Source organism: Hemicordylus capensis, chromosome 1 (assembly GCF_027244095.1).
Source record: "Hemicordylus capensis ecotype Gifberg chromosome 1, rHemCap1.1.pri, whole genome shotgun sequence".
NCBI lineage: Eukaryota > Metazoa > Chordata > Lepidosauria > Squamata > Cordylidae > Hemicordylus > Hemicordylus capensis.
Window position 1 is genome coordinate 179633924 of NC_069657.1, and position 16829 is coordinate 179650752.

The following is a 16829-nucleotide window of genomic DNA, read 5'->3' on the forward strand; positions in this document are numbered from 1 at the left end:
TACCACCGTTTCAGACCTGGATCAGGAGGTTTTCCCATCAACTGCAGCTGCGGCTGCTACTATCCCTTTTCCGGCTCTGTTTAAGAAGGTCATGTTTGCTGAATAGGGTGCCCTGGTGGCTTCTAAACCAGCTCTCTCCTTCCCAAAAATGCTCCACAAACTGCCTAACAATATTATGTCTATTCTCACAGTACCTCCTGGTTGACGCTCCCGTGGCGCAGCTCATATGGGGAGCGCTGATGAATAAGGAGGGGGATGAACAGCAAGTCGCCAGAGGATAAGAAAGTGGATCATCTGCTTAGAAAAGGTCATGATGCTGCTGTCACTGTTATCTGGGCACCAGTAACTCAATTTTTGCAAGCGCCTTTATGCTTTGGGCTATGGAGCTGGTGCAGTACATTTCTCCAGAGAAGGTTATGTTGCGCCAAGGAGTCAACAGGTTAGCTAAGGCAGCCACCCTCATGGCTGATTCGAGCCTGGATTGTATGCAGCATGCCTCGAGGGGCTATGGCTTCTGGCGTAGCAATGCATAGAGGGTTGTGGTTAAAGAACTGGCACGTTGATGCCAAATCAAAGATTACACTGGCTGCTACCCCTTTCCTGGGGGGCAGATTGGGGAGTCTTTGGAGCCGGTGCTGGTCGAGACTAAACATAAAAAGAAGGTCATGCCTGCTGGACACAGAGTTTTGTAGGCCCTTTAAAGGGAGTACTTCCTATTCGTCTTCCTTTCATCCCTACAGAGCCTTTCACTGGTCTCCAGCTAACCAGTTCAGAGACAACTACAGAGACAATCGACCACCAACCTTCAAACCAGCCCAGCGACAGCCCTGGAGCAATCGAGTTAGAGATACTTCCAGAAACCAGCAAGGCAGATCTTTCCCCTTCTCATCGACTGAGGGAAATCATAAGCAATGGCCAAATCCTGGTTGGGGGCAGGCTCCTGCTTTTGCCTGGGAGAATAGCACCATTGATTGCTGGGTGCTGCAGACAGTACCTTAGGGGTACTCAACAGAATTCATTTCTCCTTCCCTTATTTTTATTTTAAAACCCGCAAATCCAGGGTCCAAACAAAAATGTATTGATGGAACAGGCCATTCAACATCTGTTGGAAATCCAGGCCATAGAGCCAGTTCCATTGGCTGAATCACATTCAAGCATTTATTCCTTACTCTTTCTGGTGCCAAAGGAGGATGGGTCCTGGCAAGTCATTTTGGACTTAAAACACTTCAACTAGAACATGAGCAAGAGATCGTTCTGTATGGAATCCCTCAGGTCAATCAAGCATGCTGTCCAGCCCAAAGACTTCCTGGCATCCATCGACCTGTCAGAAGCTTACCTACACATACCCACCTACTCCTCTTGTTGCTGCTTCCTGAGATTTCCCTACAAATATAGTCAGTACCAATACTGGGTGCTCCCCTTCGGACTGCCATCAGCGCCCTGAGTCTTTACCAAGTTGATGGTGGCAGTGACTGCCCACGTCTGTTTCCAGGGCATTCATGCCCACCTGTCCGTGGACGATCTGTTGATTTGCTCATCTTCACTGTGCCAAGCCTCCAGAGATGTCTAGCAGACTGTTCAGATACTCCAGTAGCATGGCTTCATCTATTGAAGAATGATCTATGGTCATCACAGTGCCTCCAGCATCTGGGCGCTCTATTCGACAGACAAGCGGCTACTGTCTCACCTGTTAGTACACAAGCAGAAGATGGCTACTTCAATAATGCCCCTATTGTCCAAGCACAGAGTAGATCTAATGACTTTAACTCAACCCATGGAGTTGATGATTGCCTGTTTGGATTTCACCCCTTGGGCATGGTAGCACTCCAGACCTCTTCAATGGACCATCCTGCCTTTTCAGGGAGCCATCATGGAAAAGAGGCATGTGATGGTACAACTCCCTCGCAAGCTCAAGGTGGTTGTCTCCAGCCATGAAGGAGGGTCTCGCGCTGGAATTTTATTTTATTTATTTTATTTACTATTTTATATGTATACCCTGCTCCTCCAGTACACTATTGCTCAGGGCGGCTCACAACAATAAAATAGATACAATGTAAAATAAAACTAATAAAATTAACTAAATTAAACAAGTTAAAAGTCAGGCTGAAACTGCAGTCAGAATCAAGTTTCAAATAAAAAGTTATTTTAAAATTAAAAATTGAAAATTAAAAAAACCGAAGGAACCGACCAGATATAAGCAGTAGGTAAAACATTTAAAAGCCTCTTTTAAAAGATGTGTTTATAATTGGTTTTAAAAAACAGAACGAGAGAGCATGGCGAAGCTCTTCAAAGAGGGATTTCCAAAGTTAAGGGGCCACAACCAAAAATGCCCTGCCTCTAGTCCCCGCCAACTAGATCTCTGTTAGTGACGGGGCCATGAGCAGGACCTGAGATGAAGAGCAGAGGGCCCTGTCAGGTTCATATGGGTGAATGAGGTCCGACAGGTACCCTGGCCCCAAGCCATATAGAACTTTAAAGTCCAGCACCTTGAATCTAGCCTGGAAGCGGATCAGTAACCAATGAAGCTGCTGCAGGGTGTTTGTGACACTCATGAAGCAACTTGCACCCGTGAGCATCCTTGCAGCAACATCCTGGACCAGCTTAAGTTTCCGAACCGTCTTCAAGGGCAGACCCACATAGAGCGCATTGCAGTAGTCCTGTCTGGATGTTACCAAAGTATGAGTGACTGAGGTCCGGTTTGACGTCTCCAAGTATAGTCTCAGCTGGCATGCCAGCTATAGCTGGTTAAAGGCACTTCTGTACACCGTCACCACCTGTGCCTCCAAGGACAGTGTCAAGTCCAGAAGCACCCCCAAGCTGCAGACTCTTTCAGAGAGAGTGTGATCCCATCCAAGACCAGATTTACCTCATTACTCAGATGATCAGTTCTACCAACCCAGAGCATTTCCGTCTTATCTGGATTAAGTTTCAGCTTGTTTGCCCCCATCTAGTCCAGAACAGCCTTCAAGCCCTGGTTCAGAACATCCACTGTCCCCCTAGTGTCTGCTGACTTAAAAGATAGGTAGAGCTGGGTGTCATCAGAACACTGATGGCACCGCAGCCCACACCCACGGATGACCTCTCCTAGAGGTTTCATGTAGATATTAAACAACTTGTGGTACAGAATAGATTCTTGTGACACCCCATAGGCCAAAGGGTGGAGCAGGCATTCCTCAACACTACCTTCTGAGTATGATCCTCCAGGTAGGAGCAGAGACAGCATATAACTGTGCCCCCAAGTCCCAACCTGGAGAGACATCCCAGAAGGATACAGTGGCCAATGGCATCGAAAGCTGCTGAGAGGTCCAGGAGGATCGATAGAGTCACGCTCCCTCTGTCTATCTCCTGGCAAAGGCCATGCACCAGGGCGACTAAGACAGTTTCTTTCCCACATCCAGGTCAGAAGCCAGACAGAAAAGGATTTAAGTAATCAGTTTCATCCAGGACTGCCTGGAGCTGAGATGCCACAATGCTCTCAAACACCTTGCCCAAGAAGGGGGGATTTGAAACTGTTTGAAAGTTAGTTAAGTCATCTGGATCCAGTAAGGGCTTTTTAAGGAGGGATCTAATGACTGCCTCCTTCAAGTGAGGGGGCACCACCTTCTGTTCTATAGAGGCACTCACCACCCCGCCACCCATGAAATCAGTCCCTCCCCAGTAGCCTTCACCAACCATGAAGGGCAAGTAAGGGTCGAGAACGCATTTGGTAGGCCTCAGCCTTCCAAGACTACTGTCCACCTCCCCAGGCAACACAATCTGAAAAACATCCAGTTTAACAAGACCAGAAGGTGCATTGGCAACATCCAGTTCCAGTGCTGCAAAAACATTAGCATCCAAGTCAGAACAGTCAGAATGATTTTATCGGCAAAATATGGTGCAAATTGTTCACAGTGAGCTGCTGAGAGTTCTGTTTGGTCTTTGGGGTCCTCACCTAGGAGGCCCTGAACCACTCAAAAAAGCTCCACTGGATGACATTGAGCAGATTCGTAGTGGCAGGAAAGTAGAATTTCTTCACCATCATAGAGTAGGCCCTGATATGGGCTCTAGCCTGTGTTGGGTCACATTCATTCTGAGTTTTCCGCCAATGACACTCAAGCTGCCTACCAGCCTGCTTCATTGTCCACAACTCGCCTGTATACCAGGGAGTCACTTAGACTCGGCAGGTCGGGAGATGATGTCTAGACGTGACCGTGTCAATCACCCAACCGATCTCCTCATACCAGAGGGAGACCAGGGTGTCAACAGGATTGTTCACTCTCTCAACAGCAAACTCTCCCGGAGCTGTCAGGAATCCATTAGGATCCATAAGTGTCCGAGGGTTTACCATCCTAACTGTTCCCCCACCCCTGAAGAGGTGTATTGGGTCCACCCTCAGTCCAGTCTTCACCAGATAGTGATCCGTCTATGATAACTGTATTGAGGTCTCTTGGACTATCCACAGAGCACCACTGTCCACATTGACCCAAAGACCAAGTCAGGCATATGGCCTGCCACATGTGTAGGACCAGAAATCAGTTGAGATAAGCCCATGGTGGTCATAGAGGACATGAAGTCCCGAGCTGCACGAGACAAGGCAGCCTCAACATGGACATTCTGAGTCCCCCAAGACTAAAAGTCATGGGGTTCTGAGCGCCTCAAGCAGCTCAGGCAGAGAGACTGTTAGACAGTGGGGTGGGCAGTATACCAACAGAATCCCAACTTTGTCTTGTGATCCCATCACTGCATGCAGGTACTCGAACTGTTCAGAATGGCGGACAGTGCATCTGGTGAGGGGGATGGTTTCCCAATGAACCAGGGCAACCCCATTCACCCCACCTTGGCTGATGCTGCTCCCGGAAACCTGGTGGGCATAATTGGGAGAGATTTACATCTCCCCCCACATCCAACCAAGTCTCCGTAATGCACGCCAGGTTCGTGTGCTCATCCAGGATAATCTCCTGGGTGGCTGTAGTCTTTGCACTTATGGACCTGGCATTTAATAGCACGAGCTTCAGGCAAGGTCAGCTGCTGGGAGAGTTACTAGGGTCTCCTTGGATGGGATAAAGGCCGGAGGGCGTGATATAGCCAACATGCCTTCTCCTCACATGGCATGTCGCCCTCCCACCGCCATATCGCCCTCTGCCAACTCAATTTGAAGGTGGAATTCCACATCGAATTCCTCTGGAAAGTCCATGCAAGGTGGTGGTCACTGCTGCTGCAAGCATCTCTGGCTGGGGAGCACATTCCCTGGGACAGCATGCACAAGGAGTATGGACTCAGGAAATCTTGAAGCACAGTATCAGTTGGCTGGAGCTGAAGGCTGTTTGTCTTGTCTTGCTTCGGTTGCAAGAATTACTGCTGGGAAAACATGTTCTGATAACGTTCACACATCAGCCATCAAGGGGGCACAAGATCACGGGCTCTCATGAGAAACCCCAATCTACTCTTTGCCTATGCAGACTCACCTTCTCACCGTATTGACAGAGCACTTAAGTGGTTCAGTAAATCTGCAGGCGGATTAGTTGAGTTGGCAATGGATAGATCCCATGGAATGGTCTCTGAATCCAGAAGTCTTTGCTCAAATTGTGAAGAGGCTGGGTCTGTCTGCATCTCCGCTAAACTGGACCTGTCCGTGTCTCCGCTGAACACTCTACTTCCAAGGTTCCAGTACTACCAAGTGGAACAGATAGATGTACTCATGTCACTGGCCACCTGGGCTTCTTTATGCATTTCCACCTGTCACAATCTGTCATCAGGAAGCTTCTGTCAGAAAGGTCGGAGATCATCCTGGTGGCCCCTTACTGGCCTCGTCGTTCTTGGTTCTCGGACCTACTGTCTCTGTCTGTTCATCGACCATGGCGTCTCCCCATCCGAGTGGATATCTTATCAGAGGATCCTCTGTTCCATCCAGATCCGGCGTGGTTACACCTACACGTGTGGAGGTTGAGTGTGAGTCGCTAGCAGACAGATTATTCATGGCAAGTTCAGAACATGATTCTTGCTTCAAGGTGGCCTTCTAGTTCTCGGGTTTACCAAGCCATTTGGTAAGCTTTCTGTAGCTGGGGGCGAAGGCAACAAATCCAGTCCTCCTCAGCGGGAGTTTCAGAAGTTTTGGCTTTTCTCCAGACAGATCTCAAGATGAGTCTCTGTCCAAATACCTTGAAACACCAAACTTCAGCTTTGTCATCTGTCCTGGACATTTCAGTACTGGGCTTCTCTGCCCTACATCCCCATATTTTCAATTTTTTAAAGGGAGCTTCCAACATGACTCCATCTCTAGTACATAGATTTCTATCTTGGGACTCGAAAAATGTTCTAAATGCCCGCACAAGGGCCCCCTTTTGAGCCTCTACGTTTGGTTTGCTAAAGCTGATGTGCTTCAAGTTTCTGTTCCTTGTGGCGATCAGTTCTGCTAGAAGGGTGTCCAAGCTGGCCACTTTGTGCACAAGGAATTGTGCATTTTCCAAAAGGACTCAGTGATTCTTAAATTGGACCCAATCTTTATGCCAAAGGCTAATTCGATTTTTCCATAGGGAACAGGAGTTGGCTCTGCCTTCCTTTTTGTCCAGCTCCTTCTCATCCAAAGGAAAGAGTTTTGGCACCCTCTGGATGTTCGCAGGGCCCTCCGAATTTATACGAAGTGTAACAAATTCTTTCGCAGCACAAATTCCTTGTTTTTGTCCTTCCAGCCTTTCTTCTTGGGCTCTAAGGTTTTCCTGGGCTGCTGGATCAGGGTAGCTATTGCCCTTGCTTATGAGTGTCTCAGTTTGTCTATTCCTCATGGATTCACAGCCCATTCCACTCGGAGTGCTTGTACTTCAGCTGCTTTTTCAGCACGAGCACCAATAACCAAGATTTGCAAAGCAGTCACTTGGGCCTCAGTGTCCCCATTTGTGAAAAACAATAAGGTTGTCTATCCATGCGGCTTAAGCAGCTATGGGATGGACAGTTTTATAGCAGGTGGTTTAACCATCCGCTTCCCTCCCTATTCCTATTCCGCTTGTGTACACCCCGTCATGTTGAGGATGACCTCCCTATACCATGGGAAAAGAAACATTGATAGTCTTGCCGTGAAGTGTTCTTTTTCAGGATATAGGGAGTTCATCCGGCCCACCTGTGGATAGGGGACACATTTTTCTCAGTATTTTCAGTCCTCACTGGACCTATAGTCAGGGGAGTAGGCCGACCCCCAGGCTAACAGTTTATCTGTCCCTTTACTGCCTTTGTTCTAGCTTATTTTATCTGTTCTTTTTGTTGACCTCCCTATACCCTGAAAAAGAACCCTTCACAGTCAGTCTACCAATTTTTCTTTCTCTAGAAAAAATCTTGGAAAAGGTACTCTTAACTGACATGCACGTACCCATGCCACTCTGACTGTGGCCAGCCTGCTTGCTTCTCATTGAGTCCTGTTGTTGGCTCTGCTGCCTGTCTCCGTGGCTAAGGCCTCCAAAATGCCCAGGGGTGGGCACTCCAGATATCCCAGGCAGTGCTGTGGGTGTTTGTGGTCCTTGCTTGTACATCTTAACCTTTTTGCTTTGTTTGCCATGTAAACCATCCTCCTTTTTATATCTACTTAAATGAACTATCTTTTGATTGTTTTAAACTTGATCTGAATGGAAACATGTTCCGTTCTGTCTCCTCACAAGCCTGTTCTGGCTACATGCTCTTTAAAGAGGTTTTAAGGCATTTTGGCTATAATTTGAGTTCACCATGGTTGTAGATAAAACAGGGAAGGTTTTAATGTTAGTTTTGTTTCATAGGAGACTGGTGGCAGTTCTACCGGATGATTTTAAGCATACTTGGGGGAGGTCCAGGGTTGGAAACCCTCTTCCCAGTTCAGAAGCCCCAACAGGAGTTTAGGTAGTTTCACTCACTAACCCCTTCTACAATGCAAGGTCCCAGTAGTCATTGCCACCACTCTCTGCTTCCAGAGAGAATTCAACCTTTGGAGAATCCCCTCTCTGCAGAGCAGGAGTCTGGCTTGGGTGACCTCTTTTTCTTACGTTTTCCTTTTTAAAGTAGTTCAACTGAGTGGCCAGCTTGTGGGGAACCAACTCCATAGTGTCTGAGCATGTGCAAAAGTCATTTCCAGCTCCTAACACATTCTAAAGTCTAAGCAAAGCACTTGCATATCTGGGTGATGGGTGGTCCAGCAAATAGATGGAAAGTAGCCACCTTTCTCTGTGGCAGCGGGGGTGTCTAAGGCATCATCCTGACAAATTGATGGACCTGACCCGGCCTGAGCTGGGCCTTGCTGGCGGGCCTGGAATAGATGAGCTGCTCCCCATGCCTGTGCAGTTCAACTTGCGAAGGTCACAAGCATTTGACAGCATCCAGAGCGTTAGCCACCCCCGCCACCATGGAGACAGGCAACTGCGGGCCCCAAACAGTCCCGCAGGAGATCAGTGGGTGGGCCCTGAGTGGGCTGCAAGCATCCCCCAGTCTCTGCCCAGGACATTTGGAGGCCTTCCCCCTCACCCACCACCAGTGCTGTGGACCAGACTTCCCCACAGAAGTTGGGTCCAAAGAGCACTCCTGGTTTTACTTAAAAGATTCAATTCATGATGATTACTCTTTTTGGGTTATTAATTAGGGGCATACAGTGCTTTATACAGGAGTATAAAGTTCTGAAGGCTGTATACCCCCAAATAGAATCTGGTCAGAGTTTAGCTAGGATTTGTAGCTTAATACAACATCTTCAAAATTTCAACTCCAGTGCACACAATAGGGCACAATTTTCTAAATTTCTAGGGACCAATCTTGAAATTAGTAGCTACTGGGTGTCCAGAAATGACTTGATGGAATTGATTTAGGATGTATCTCTTATAAGCTTGCATTAACTAGCAGGCTTGGGGGTAAGTTTAGGATAACACAGGGGTGCACAAGAACTTGGTGGTTCTTATGGTCACTAGAATAAATAAATTAAATACATTGTACTGATTCCTTCCAAACTAAAATGTTTGTTTTACATGTTTAATGCCCCTTTGTGACTTACAGGCCTTCTGGAGTTTAATTTGTCTTCTGACACTTTTTAGGGTGGTTATCAATGATTATGATTATGATTATGGATTGACACCAGTATTCCAGCCTTTTTCCAAGGAGCAGAGTGGTAAACCAAGATACTAGTTTATCCCCACTAACCATGCCTCCTTGCCCCCAGCACATTTAATTTTTACAATTATCCTCTTGTAGATCAGGCTAAGAGATGGTGACTGGTCCAAGATCACCTAACTAACTTCATGGCTATGTGGGAATTTTGAGTCTGGGTCTCTCTATTCTAGTTCAGAACTCTAACCATTACAACAATCTGGTTCTTATTTTTATCATGAAATTTAAATATTGTACATCTTTCTCAAGAGTTCTTGAATGGAAACAATAGAAAATCAAAGCATTTATATGGAGTGGCAATTATTGTATTTCTAGCATTAATTTCTACTGATCTGCCAAAATAAAAATATTAACACCAAATAGCATGTTGCATAGGAGTGTGTGTGCTTTGCTTCACAGGTATTTAAGACTTGTAGGTAATTCTAGGTGATGCAGCACTGCCCTCTGGTGTGATATTGGAACCTATAGAAATGTTCATTGCCTACATTTTAATTTTCACTTCAAAGGAGTTGGAAAGCTCACAAGCATCTGTAAAGGAACACTAGTTAATAGCCAGATAGCTATACATGTGAACATTCATGGTGTTCAGTATGTATCATGGGCACTACAGTTAAAATATATTTAATTTGTTATCTTTCAACTCATAAAAATTACTAGTTTTGAACATTAGTTGTAAACATGATTGACTTCCAAATATGTTAAGCTGTTGTAAACCTATTGCTATGCCTCCTATTTTGAAAGGGGGATCTTGCTGGTTTTAAAACAATAGAATCAATGCTGAATCCTAGCTCTAAATTTTTTATACTTTATTCTCTTCTGTCACCTTTCTTAAGTTGCTCTTGTACTTCATTTGTACTATATCAAGTAATTTCCTTTTGCCTGTGTGTTTTTTCTTTACAAGCACGCCTTTCATATAATGATAGAGGTAAGATACATTGTTTGTTGATTGATATGGATTTGTGGAATTGTAGATCGATTTGTGGAATTATAGATCTATGAACACAATTTGAGCAGCTTATTAATAAATATGTTTGGATCCAAATACCAATACTCGTGTGTGGAAAGTGTTGATAGATGAAATTGCCTTTTATGAACTGCTAGACACTATTCTTTAAGTTTTTAAAATATCTCTCTAGCTGTGGCCTCAGTAGTCAAGGTGACCCAAAAGTTTAAATAGAAGAAACTAAGTGTGCCAGCTACAGATAAAATCAGGATAACAAATTCTGGGGGGAAAATTAGAGTAGAAAGATTGGTAAGGCTCTTTGTACAGTATAGCAACTACAGTTTAATATTAGTACAGTATAGTTACTATACTTTTTGTACATGATGTATTAAGTATTTTAGATTACATCTTAGCCCCTCTGAGTGGAAAGAAGTTTGCATTAGTGGACTTGCTTGTTTCTCCTCCCCACAGCAATTGACCAAAAAGCAGCACTTAAGAATTGGGGGCCCCTCATGGTTGTAGGAAGCTGCAGGGAAGGGGGATCCATAAAATTGGGCACAGACATTCCCCCTGAGTGTTTCATAAGAACTTTAAGGAATTCTTTACCTTCCCCTACAATTCCCCACTCCTCATCACACCCCATTGCCCGAGGTCTCCTAATCATCTGAGGTAACTTTTGGGGGAAGGAGAGCTATTGTGTTGACGAGAGGATGTGAAAATGTGTTTGCATGAACTTTTGCTCACAGAGGTTAGGATACAACCTTTTGTTCTAGTGTGTGTTTTGATATCAATACAGGTACTTGCCAAGTTACAAACATCTATATATACAAACAAAGCTCCATAACTTATTACATTAAGGAAGTCCCCAACTTACAAATGCCAGCCCAAACATATGAACAAGTCACCACTCTTGGGAACTATGTGTATGTATTCTGAGTTACGTATGTCACACTTACCAATCAAGTTTTGATACACAACCCATTTGTAAGTTGAGGACTTGTGTAGTTTTCACTGTTGGGAGGTGTCAGGAATAAAATTGTTTTCTGTGGCATCACATTTCCTTCACCTTTTTAGATAGACTTTTCGGATGCCTCTTATCTAAATGCATATTAGGTTTCATCTTCCATGAAATACACCTTGCTTGTTTTGGAGAGTTGTATAACTTGCACCATAATCCCAATGACATACTTCTAGTTCTACTTTGCTTTCAATGAACATTCAATAATTAATTCCTATCTTTATGGTCTTTACAGGCTGCAATATTCATACTCGATATTAGTCAAGTATTATTTGAAGCAGTTTTCACCATTCATTTCCTCTTCTCTATATATTAAACAAAATCTAGTGAACACTTCCCTGGTATATTTTTTCCTATTTATTTGATTGATTGATTGATTGATTGATATACCACCCTTCCAAAAATGGCTTAGGACAGTTTCCCAAAACAATTAAAATCATTTAAACATTAAAATCATTTAAAACCCTGAATCTTATTAAAGGCCTGGATGAATAAATAAGTCTTCAGTGCCTTTTTAAAAGTTGCCAAAGATGCGGAGACTTTTATTTCAGCAAGGAGCGCATTCCAAAGTCTGGGGCAGCAACGGAGAAGGCCCATTCCTGAGCAGCCACCAAACAAGTTGGCGGCAACCCCAGATGAACCTCTCCAGATGATCTTAACAGGTGGTGGGGCTCATGGCAAAGACGTTCTCTTAAATACCCAGGGCCTAAGCTGTTTAGAGTTTATAGGTAATAACCAACACATTGTATTCTGCCCGGAAACATATCGGCATCCAGTGTATTTCCTTCAACACAGGAGTAATCTCCTAGATTCCGGAGACCAACCTGGCTGCCACATTGTGAACCAACTGCAGTTTCCAGACTATGTACAAAGGCAGCCCCATACATAGAGTGCATTGCAGTAATCCAGAGATTAACAGCAGATGTACCATGATTTTTGAGGTCGTTCATCTCAAATGGATGCAGCTGGTGTATCAGCAGAAACTGATAAAAAGCATCTCTGGCCACCGCCTCAACCTGGGACACCAGAGAGAGGTTTGGATCCAGAAGCACCCCCAGACTGTGTACCTGTTCCGTCCAGGGGAGCTTGACCGCATCCAGTACAAGAAGATCAAAATGGTCTCCCGCGTTCCAACCCCGCACAATAAGCATCTCCATCTTATCTGGATTCAGCCTCAGCTTGTTATCCCTCATCCAGCCCATTACTGCCTCCAGGCAGGCATTTAGGGAGGTTATGCCTTCTCCTGATGATATTGACATGGAGAAATAGATTTGGGGTGTCATCAGCATATTGATAACACCCTGCACCAAATCTCCTGATGATCTCTCCCAGTGGTTTCGTGTAGATGTTAAACAATATCGGAGACAATATGGAGCCCTGAGGGACACCATAGGGAAGTTCAGATTTGGATGAACAACAGTCTCAAAGGGACACCAAGGGATAGTATTTTAATACAGAAGGAAAGAGCCCCTTCAGGAGAAGGAGGCTGCTGTTTTAATTAGATGAGGAAACAGATCTGCCTCACAACCCCTCTCTTCACGGACACCCCACTATCTATCTATAGATTCCTCTCTACAATTAAAAACATATTCCAACCATTAACAGTTGCATTCCAACTGTCCTTAACCATCAGAGGTTCCTCTTCCCTATCTGCATATGGAATCCATACTGCCCAATCACCATGGTGCTTCTGGTCTCTCCGGCTCCTCCTCCCTATTTGCATATGGAATCCCCACTGTCCAATCACCATGGTGCTTATGCTGGCGAACTCTCGTGAGAGCTGCAACACACAAGATTAGCCATGGGTATATCTTAGAGAATTAGATAGACAGACAGACAAGAACTGTTAACTCAGAAAGGGAAAGGGGGGGGGAGAGAAAGACAGAGGGAAAGTGAGTGAAGGGGGAGAGAGAGAGAGAAGGGAAGGGAAGAGAAAAAGAAGGAAGGAAGGGCAAGGGACAGGCCCGGGCCTGTCAATGGCCTCAGGGAAATGAGCGGTTATGGTGGTGGCGGTGGCGGCGGCAGCAGCAAGGAAGGACCCAATCAACCACTGTTGCTGTTTGGGGCTACCGAGACCATTGGTGGAGGCAGGCAGGCAAGGGATGGGCCCAGGCCTGTCAGCGGCATGAGGGGAACCAGTGGCCATTGCGGTGGTGGCAGTGAGGAAGGGCCTGGTCAACTGCTTCTGTTCCTGTGGGGAGGAGTAGGAGTGGGGTGAAGGAGGGAGGTCTCTGGGGATAGGGATCTGCAGCTTGGCCAATAGGTGCCACAACATTATAGCCATGACCAAGAGGGGTGAGGGGGATAGAAGCAACTAGATAGAGGAGCAGGAGTGCGGCTCAGGTGAGGGTGGAAAGATCTCTGAGGTGAGGGGGGCTGTGCCAGGGGGTGAGGAGAGCAATCAAGTACTAGCGTGCAGATGTTCTGCGCTGGTAAAGCTAGTACTGTTTATACCTTGACAGTGGCGGAGATGATGGGAGAGAGGAGGGAGGGTAAAGGGATAAATACCGTATTAACAAATGACTACATGTAAGCTTTATTTCAGCTGGGGGTAAAGTAAATGGAGTGGGGGCTTAACCTTTTGCCCCCACAGTGTCTACCTGTTGAGAATTGCCTCCCTCAAATTGGCTATTAGTCTCAATGGTGACCTTTGCTGCAGTGGCATCCTTGAGGGCAAATATCTGCTTCAAGGGAAGGCAATAATATATGGGGGAGGAAAGCACAGGACAACGGGTGAATCCCCTCCCGCTATGATTCCAGTCTGGACTGCAACTGCTGTTTTAAATATGAAAAAACCCCACCCAACCACCCAGGGAGATATTACTATCGTGTGTATAGCGGACCTGATCCTTCCCACTTGCATAAAATCATAGTATAACTAAAAACCAGTACCCAGGTAACATTTATGTTCAGTGCACATTAAAAATTGATGTGCAATGATCATATTGATGAATAAACCACTCTGGAGTGGCTTGGATCCTGAGGTAGGTTGCCTATGTTGTACTGCCAAACGGTGGTAAGAATTTTATTAAATACTAGTAATTTTCAGCCCGTTAAAATAATGGGCGCTAGTAGCCTTCTCCGGCCTCCCGCAAAGAACTTTCGGGGGGGGGGCTGCATCCTGGGCGGTGCTGGGAGGGAGGCGGAGGTCCCATTTGGGGCCTGGGCGGATTTTTCATTCAGGCTCGCCACACACACACCCGCCCTTGTTTTTACGGGTTGGGTGGCCGCAGACCAAGGACCCTGCTGGGCAGGCTTCGGTGCCCTCCTCCTCTTCTCGACACGGGCCAGGAAGCCCTGATTTGAAGGCTCTGTTGGGGGATGGGGACGGAGAGCCTCTTCTCCAACACGATTTCCTCCATCTATGGGGCTGGTGGCGGGGAGAGCAGGCGAGAGTCCCGCCCCGGAATAATCGAGAGACGGTTAAAGTGCGTGTGGAAGATTGGGGAAGGGAGGGGCAAAGAGACTCACGTTCCCACAGCCGGTTCTTGAAATTGGGGTCGCATCTCCTTCCTGCTTCTCCTCCTCCTGGCCCCAACATGGCTGCCTGGTGCCTGCGGCCGTTTCAGCGGCAGGGCCGGACCCACCGCTGCCGCATCTGCCCTCCCCGGTCCCCGCTTCTCCTCCTCCCCCAGACCCGCCGCCGCCTCTCCTCTCTCCGCGGCCGCCTCTGCCCTCCCCGTCCCCGCTTCTCCTCTTCCCGTCGTCGTTTTTCTCCCTGGCGGGTGTGGGCTCCACCGCCACTGTTTATCCTTTGTCTGTTCCGGTCCCGCCCTTGTTCTCTCTTCCCTCCCCATGGGCAGGCTGGTCCTGCCGCCGTGGTCCCTTTCCGGCCCGCTTCTATCCCCGCGTCGGGTCTGGTGCCTTTCCCTTCCCTCTTCCCGGGCCGGTTCTGCTGCTGCTGCCGATCCTAAACCGCCGCCACTGCTGTTTCTAAACCCCCGCTGCCACCGTTTCCCCCCTCCCTGCAGGTGGGCCGGTCCCGCCGCCGCTTCGTTTTTCCCCGCGGCAGGGCCAGTCCCGCCGCTGTCGCCTCTGCCTGCAGTCTGTGTGGTCCCGTGCCCGCCTCCTCCGGCCTTCCTGCGGCTTGCCCCCGCCGTCTTTCCCTTCTCTGCTCTTTTCGGGGGGCGGGCCAGACCCGCCTCCACCGCCTCTCCTCTCTCTGCGGCTGCCTCTGCCCTCCCCGGTCCCCGCTTCTCCTTCTCCCGGACCGGGAGCCAACATGGCTGCCTGGTTCCTGCGGCCGTATCTTTCTCGGATGTTCTGGGCATGCCCAGAACGGCCGAGAAAGACACGGGCGCAGAGACATGGGTGTACACCCAAGCCTTTTATTATAGATGCAGATATGTAGTTAAACCTATAGTAACCTCATATGCATACACATGTAATGCATGTATATGCATATAGTTAACGGACACTTTTTATAGTTTGAGCTTGAATTGTTCCTAAAAAGGTTGTGCCAGCTTCACACTTTATCCCCCATGTACACAATCTACAGGGACCTAAAGGAGACGACCACCTGCTGTTAATTGGTAGTTCTCTGTTTGCAGCACTGGCAAGAATCAGGTAGATATTCTGTGCTTGCCATCACTACTTGGCTCATTATATTGGGAAAACACGCATTTCCTCAAATGGGTACTTGCTACAGAGAACTGCAGCCAGTCCATAACTATCTGCTTTTTGCTAGCGGAAACTGAAGTTGTGACACAGTGCAGAGAGAGTTTGTTGTTAAATTTGTGTACCGCCTTTTATAAAGCATCTCAAGGTGGTTTTAAAAAGTTAAAATACAATAAAATTCCATCAAAGTTACATTTAAAATCTTAAAATCAATTAAACAGTTAAAAGTTAATTGTGCTTGAGGATTGCTGAAATCAAAATGATTTATCTGTGCCTAGCTTTTGCTATATTGCATCTATAAGTACCATTGTGGTATTGGGAGACTAACCCTGGCATAGCATCCTTCCAGTGGCTGTTGCTGGTGTCTATCTTATGTTTCCTTTTAGATTGTGAGCCATTTGGGGACAGGGAGCCATCTTATTTACTTGTTATTGCTCTGTGTAAACCGATTTGGAAACTTGTTGAAGAACGGTTTATAAATATGCTTCGTAGTTAGTAGTAGTAATCGGTAGTAATATTGTCAAAGGTATTTAGTCACTTATGAAATTGGTCAATGCTTTCCATATAGTTTGAGTTGTTGCTGTACAATCCCGATCATTGTCATAAATATGTTAACTTGCTTCTGTGTTCTAATTACTGCCTATCTTCTGCTAGTAAGTTTTATTAGCAGAACTTTGCCACCTCATGGTTTTTATTCTTCTGAGTATTGGTGGTGGTGTAGCATGGAGGGGTGGGTGTGAACCCCAGAGTCTGATTAGTTTGTCTGTCTGTTTCTAGGATCCTGGACCACCACCTCCATCACCATTGATGGGTCTGAAGCCACTGCAGTTACTAGAAGTCAAAGCTAGGGGAAGATTTGGCTGTGTCTGGAAAGCTCAGTTGTTAAATGAATATGTAGCTGTGAAAATATTCCCAATCCAGGTAAATAAATTCCTTCAGAGTAAATGCAACTTGGTTGAAAGTTGCTGCTTATGAAAACCAGAAAAAGTTGGGACTGTACTACATCTCAAGACATTTATTTTAAAAGTGTGTGTGTGTGTGGGGGCAGTTCTGAAAACAAAGAAAGTGAGGAAATACCAGACTAGAAGTCACCTTTTTATTGAACCGACAAAAGGAAAGTTATATGAACATGGTTATGTTAATCTCATATCCTAAAAGAATAGT

At 46.4% G+C, this 16829-nt stretch overlaps 1 protein-coding gene across 6 annotated transcripts in view; it reads left to right on the top strand.

Moving 5' to 3' along the window:
* The window catches only part of ACVR2A (activin A receptor type 2A), a 112902-nt gene that overhangs the window by 76466 nt on the left and 19607 nt on the right, over positions 1-16829 (top strand). For 5 of the 6 annotated variants that reach the window (XM_053263727.1, XM_053263745.1, XM_053263704.1 and 2 more), the window contains 2 exons: positions 9989-10012; positions 16443-16586. In XM_053263727.1, the coding sequence (XP_053119702.1) occupies positions 9989-10012; positions 16443-16586 (168 nt within the window). The remainder of the gene's footprint in view (positions 1-9988; positions 10013-16442; positions 16587-16829) is intronic. The other variant, XM_053263736.1, reaches the window with a different exon arrangement.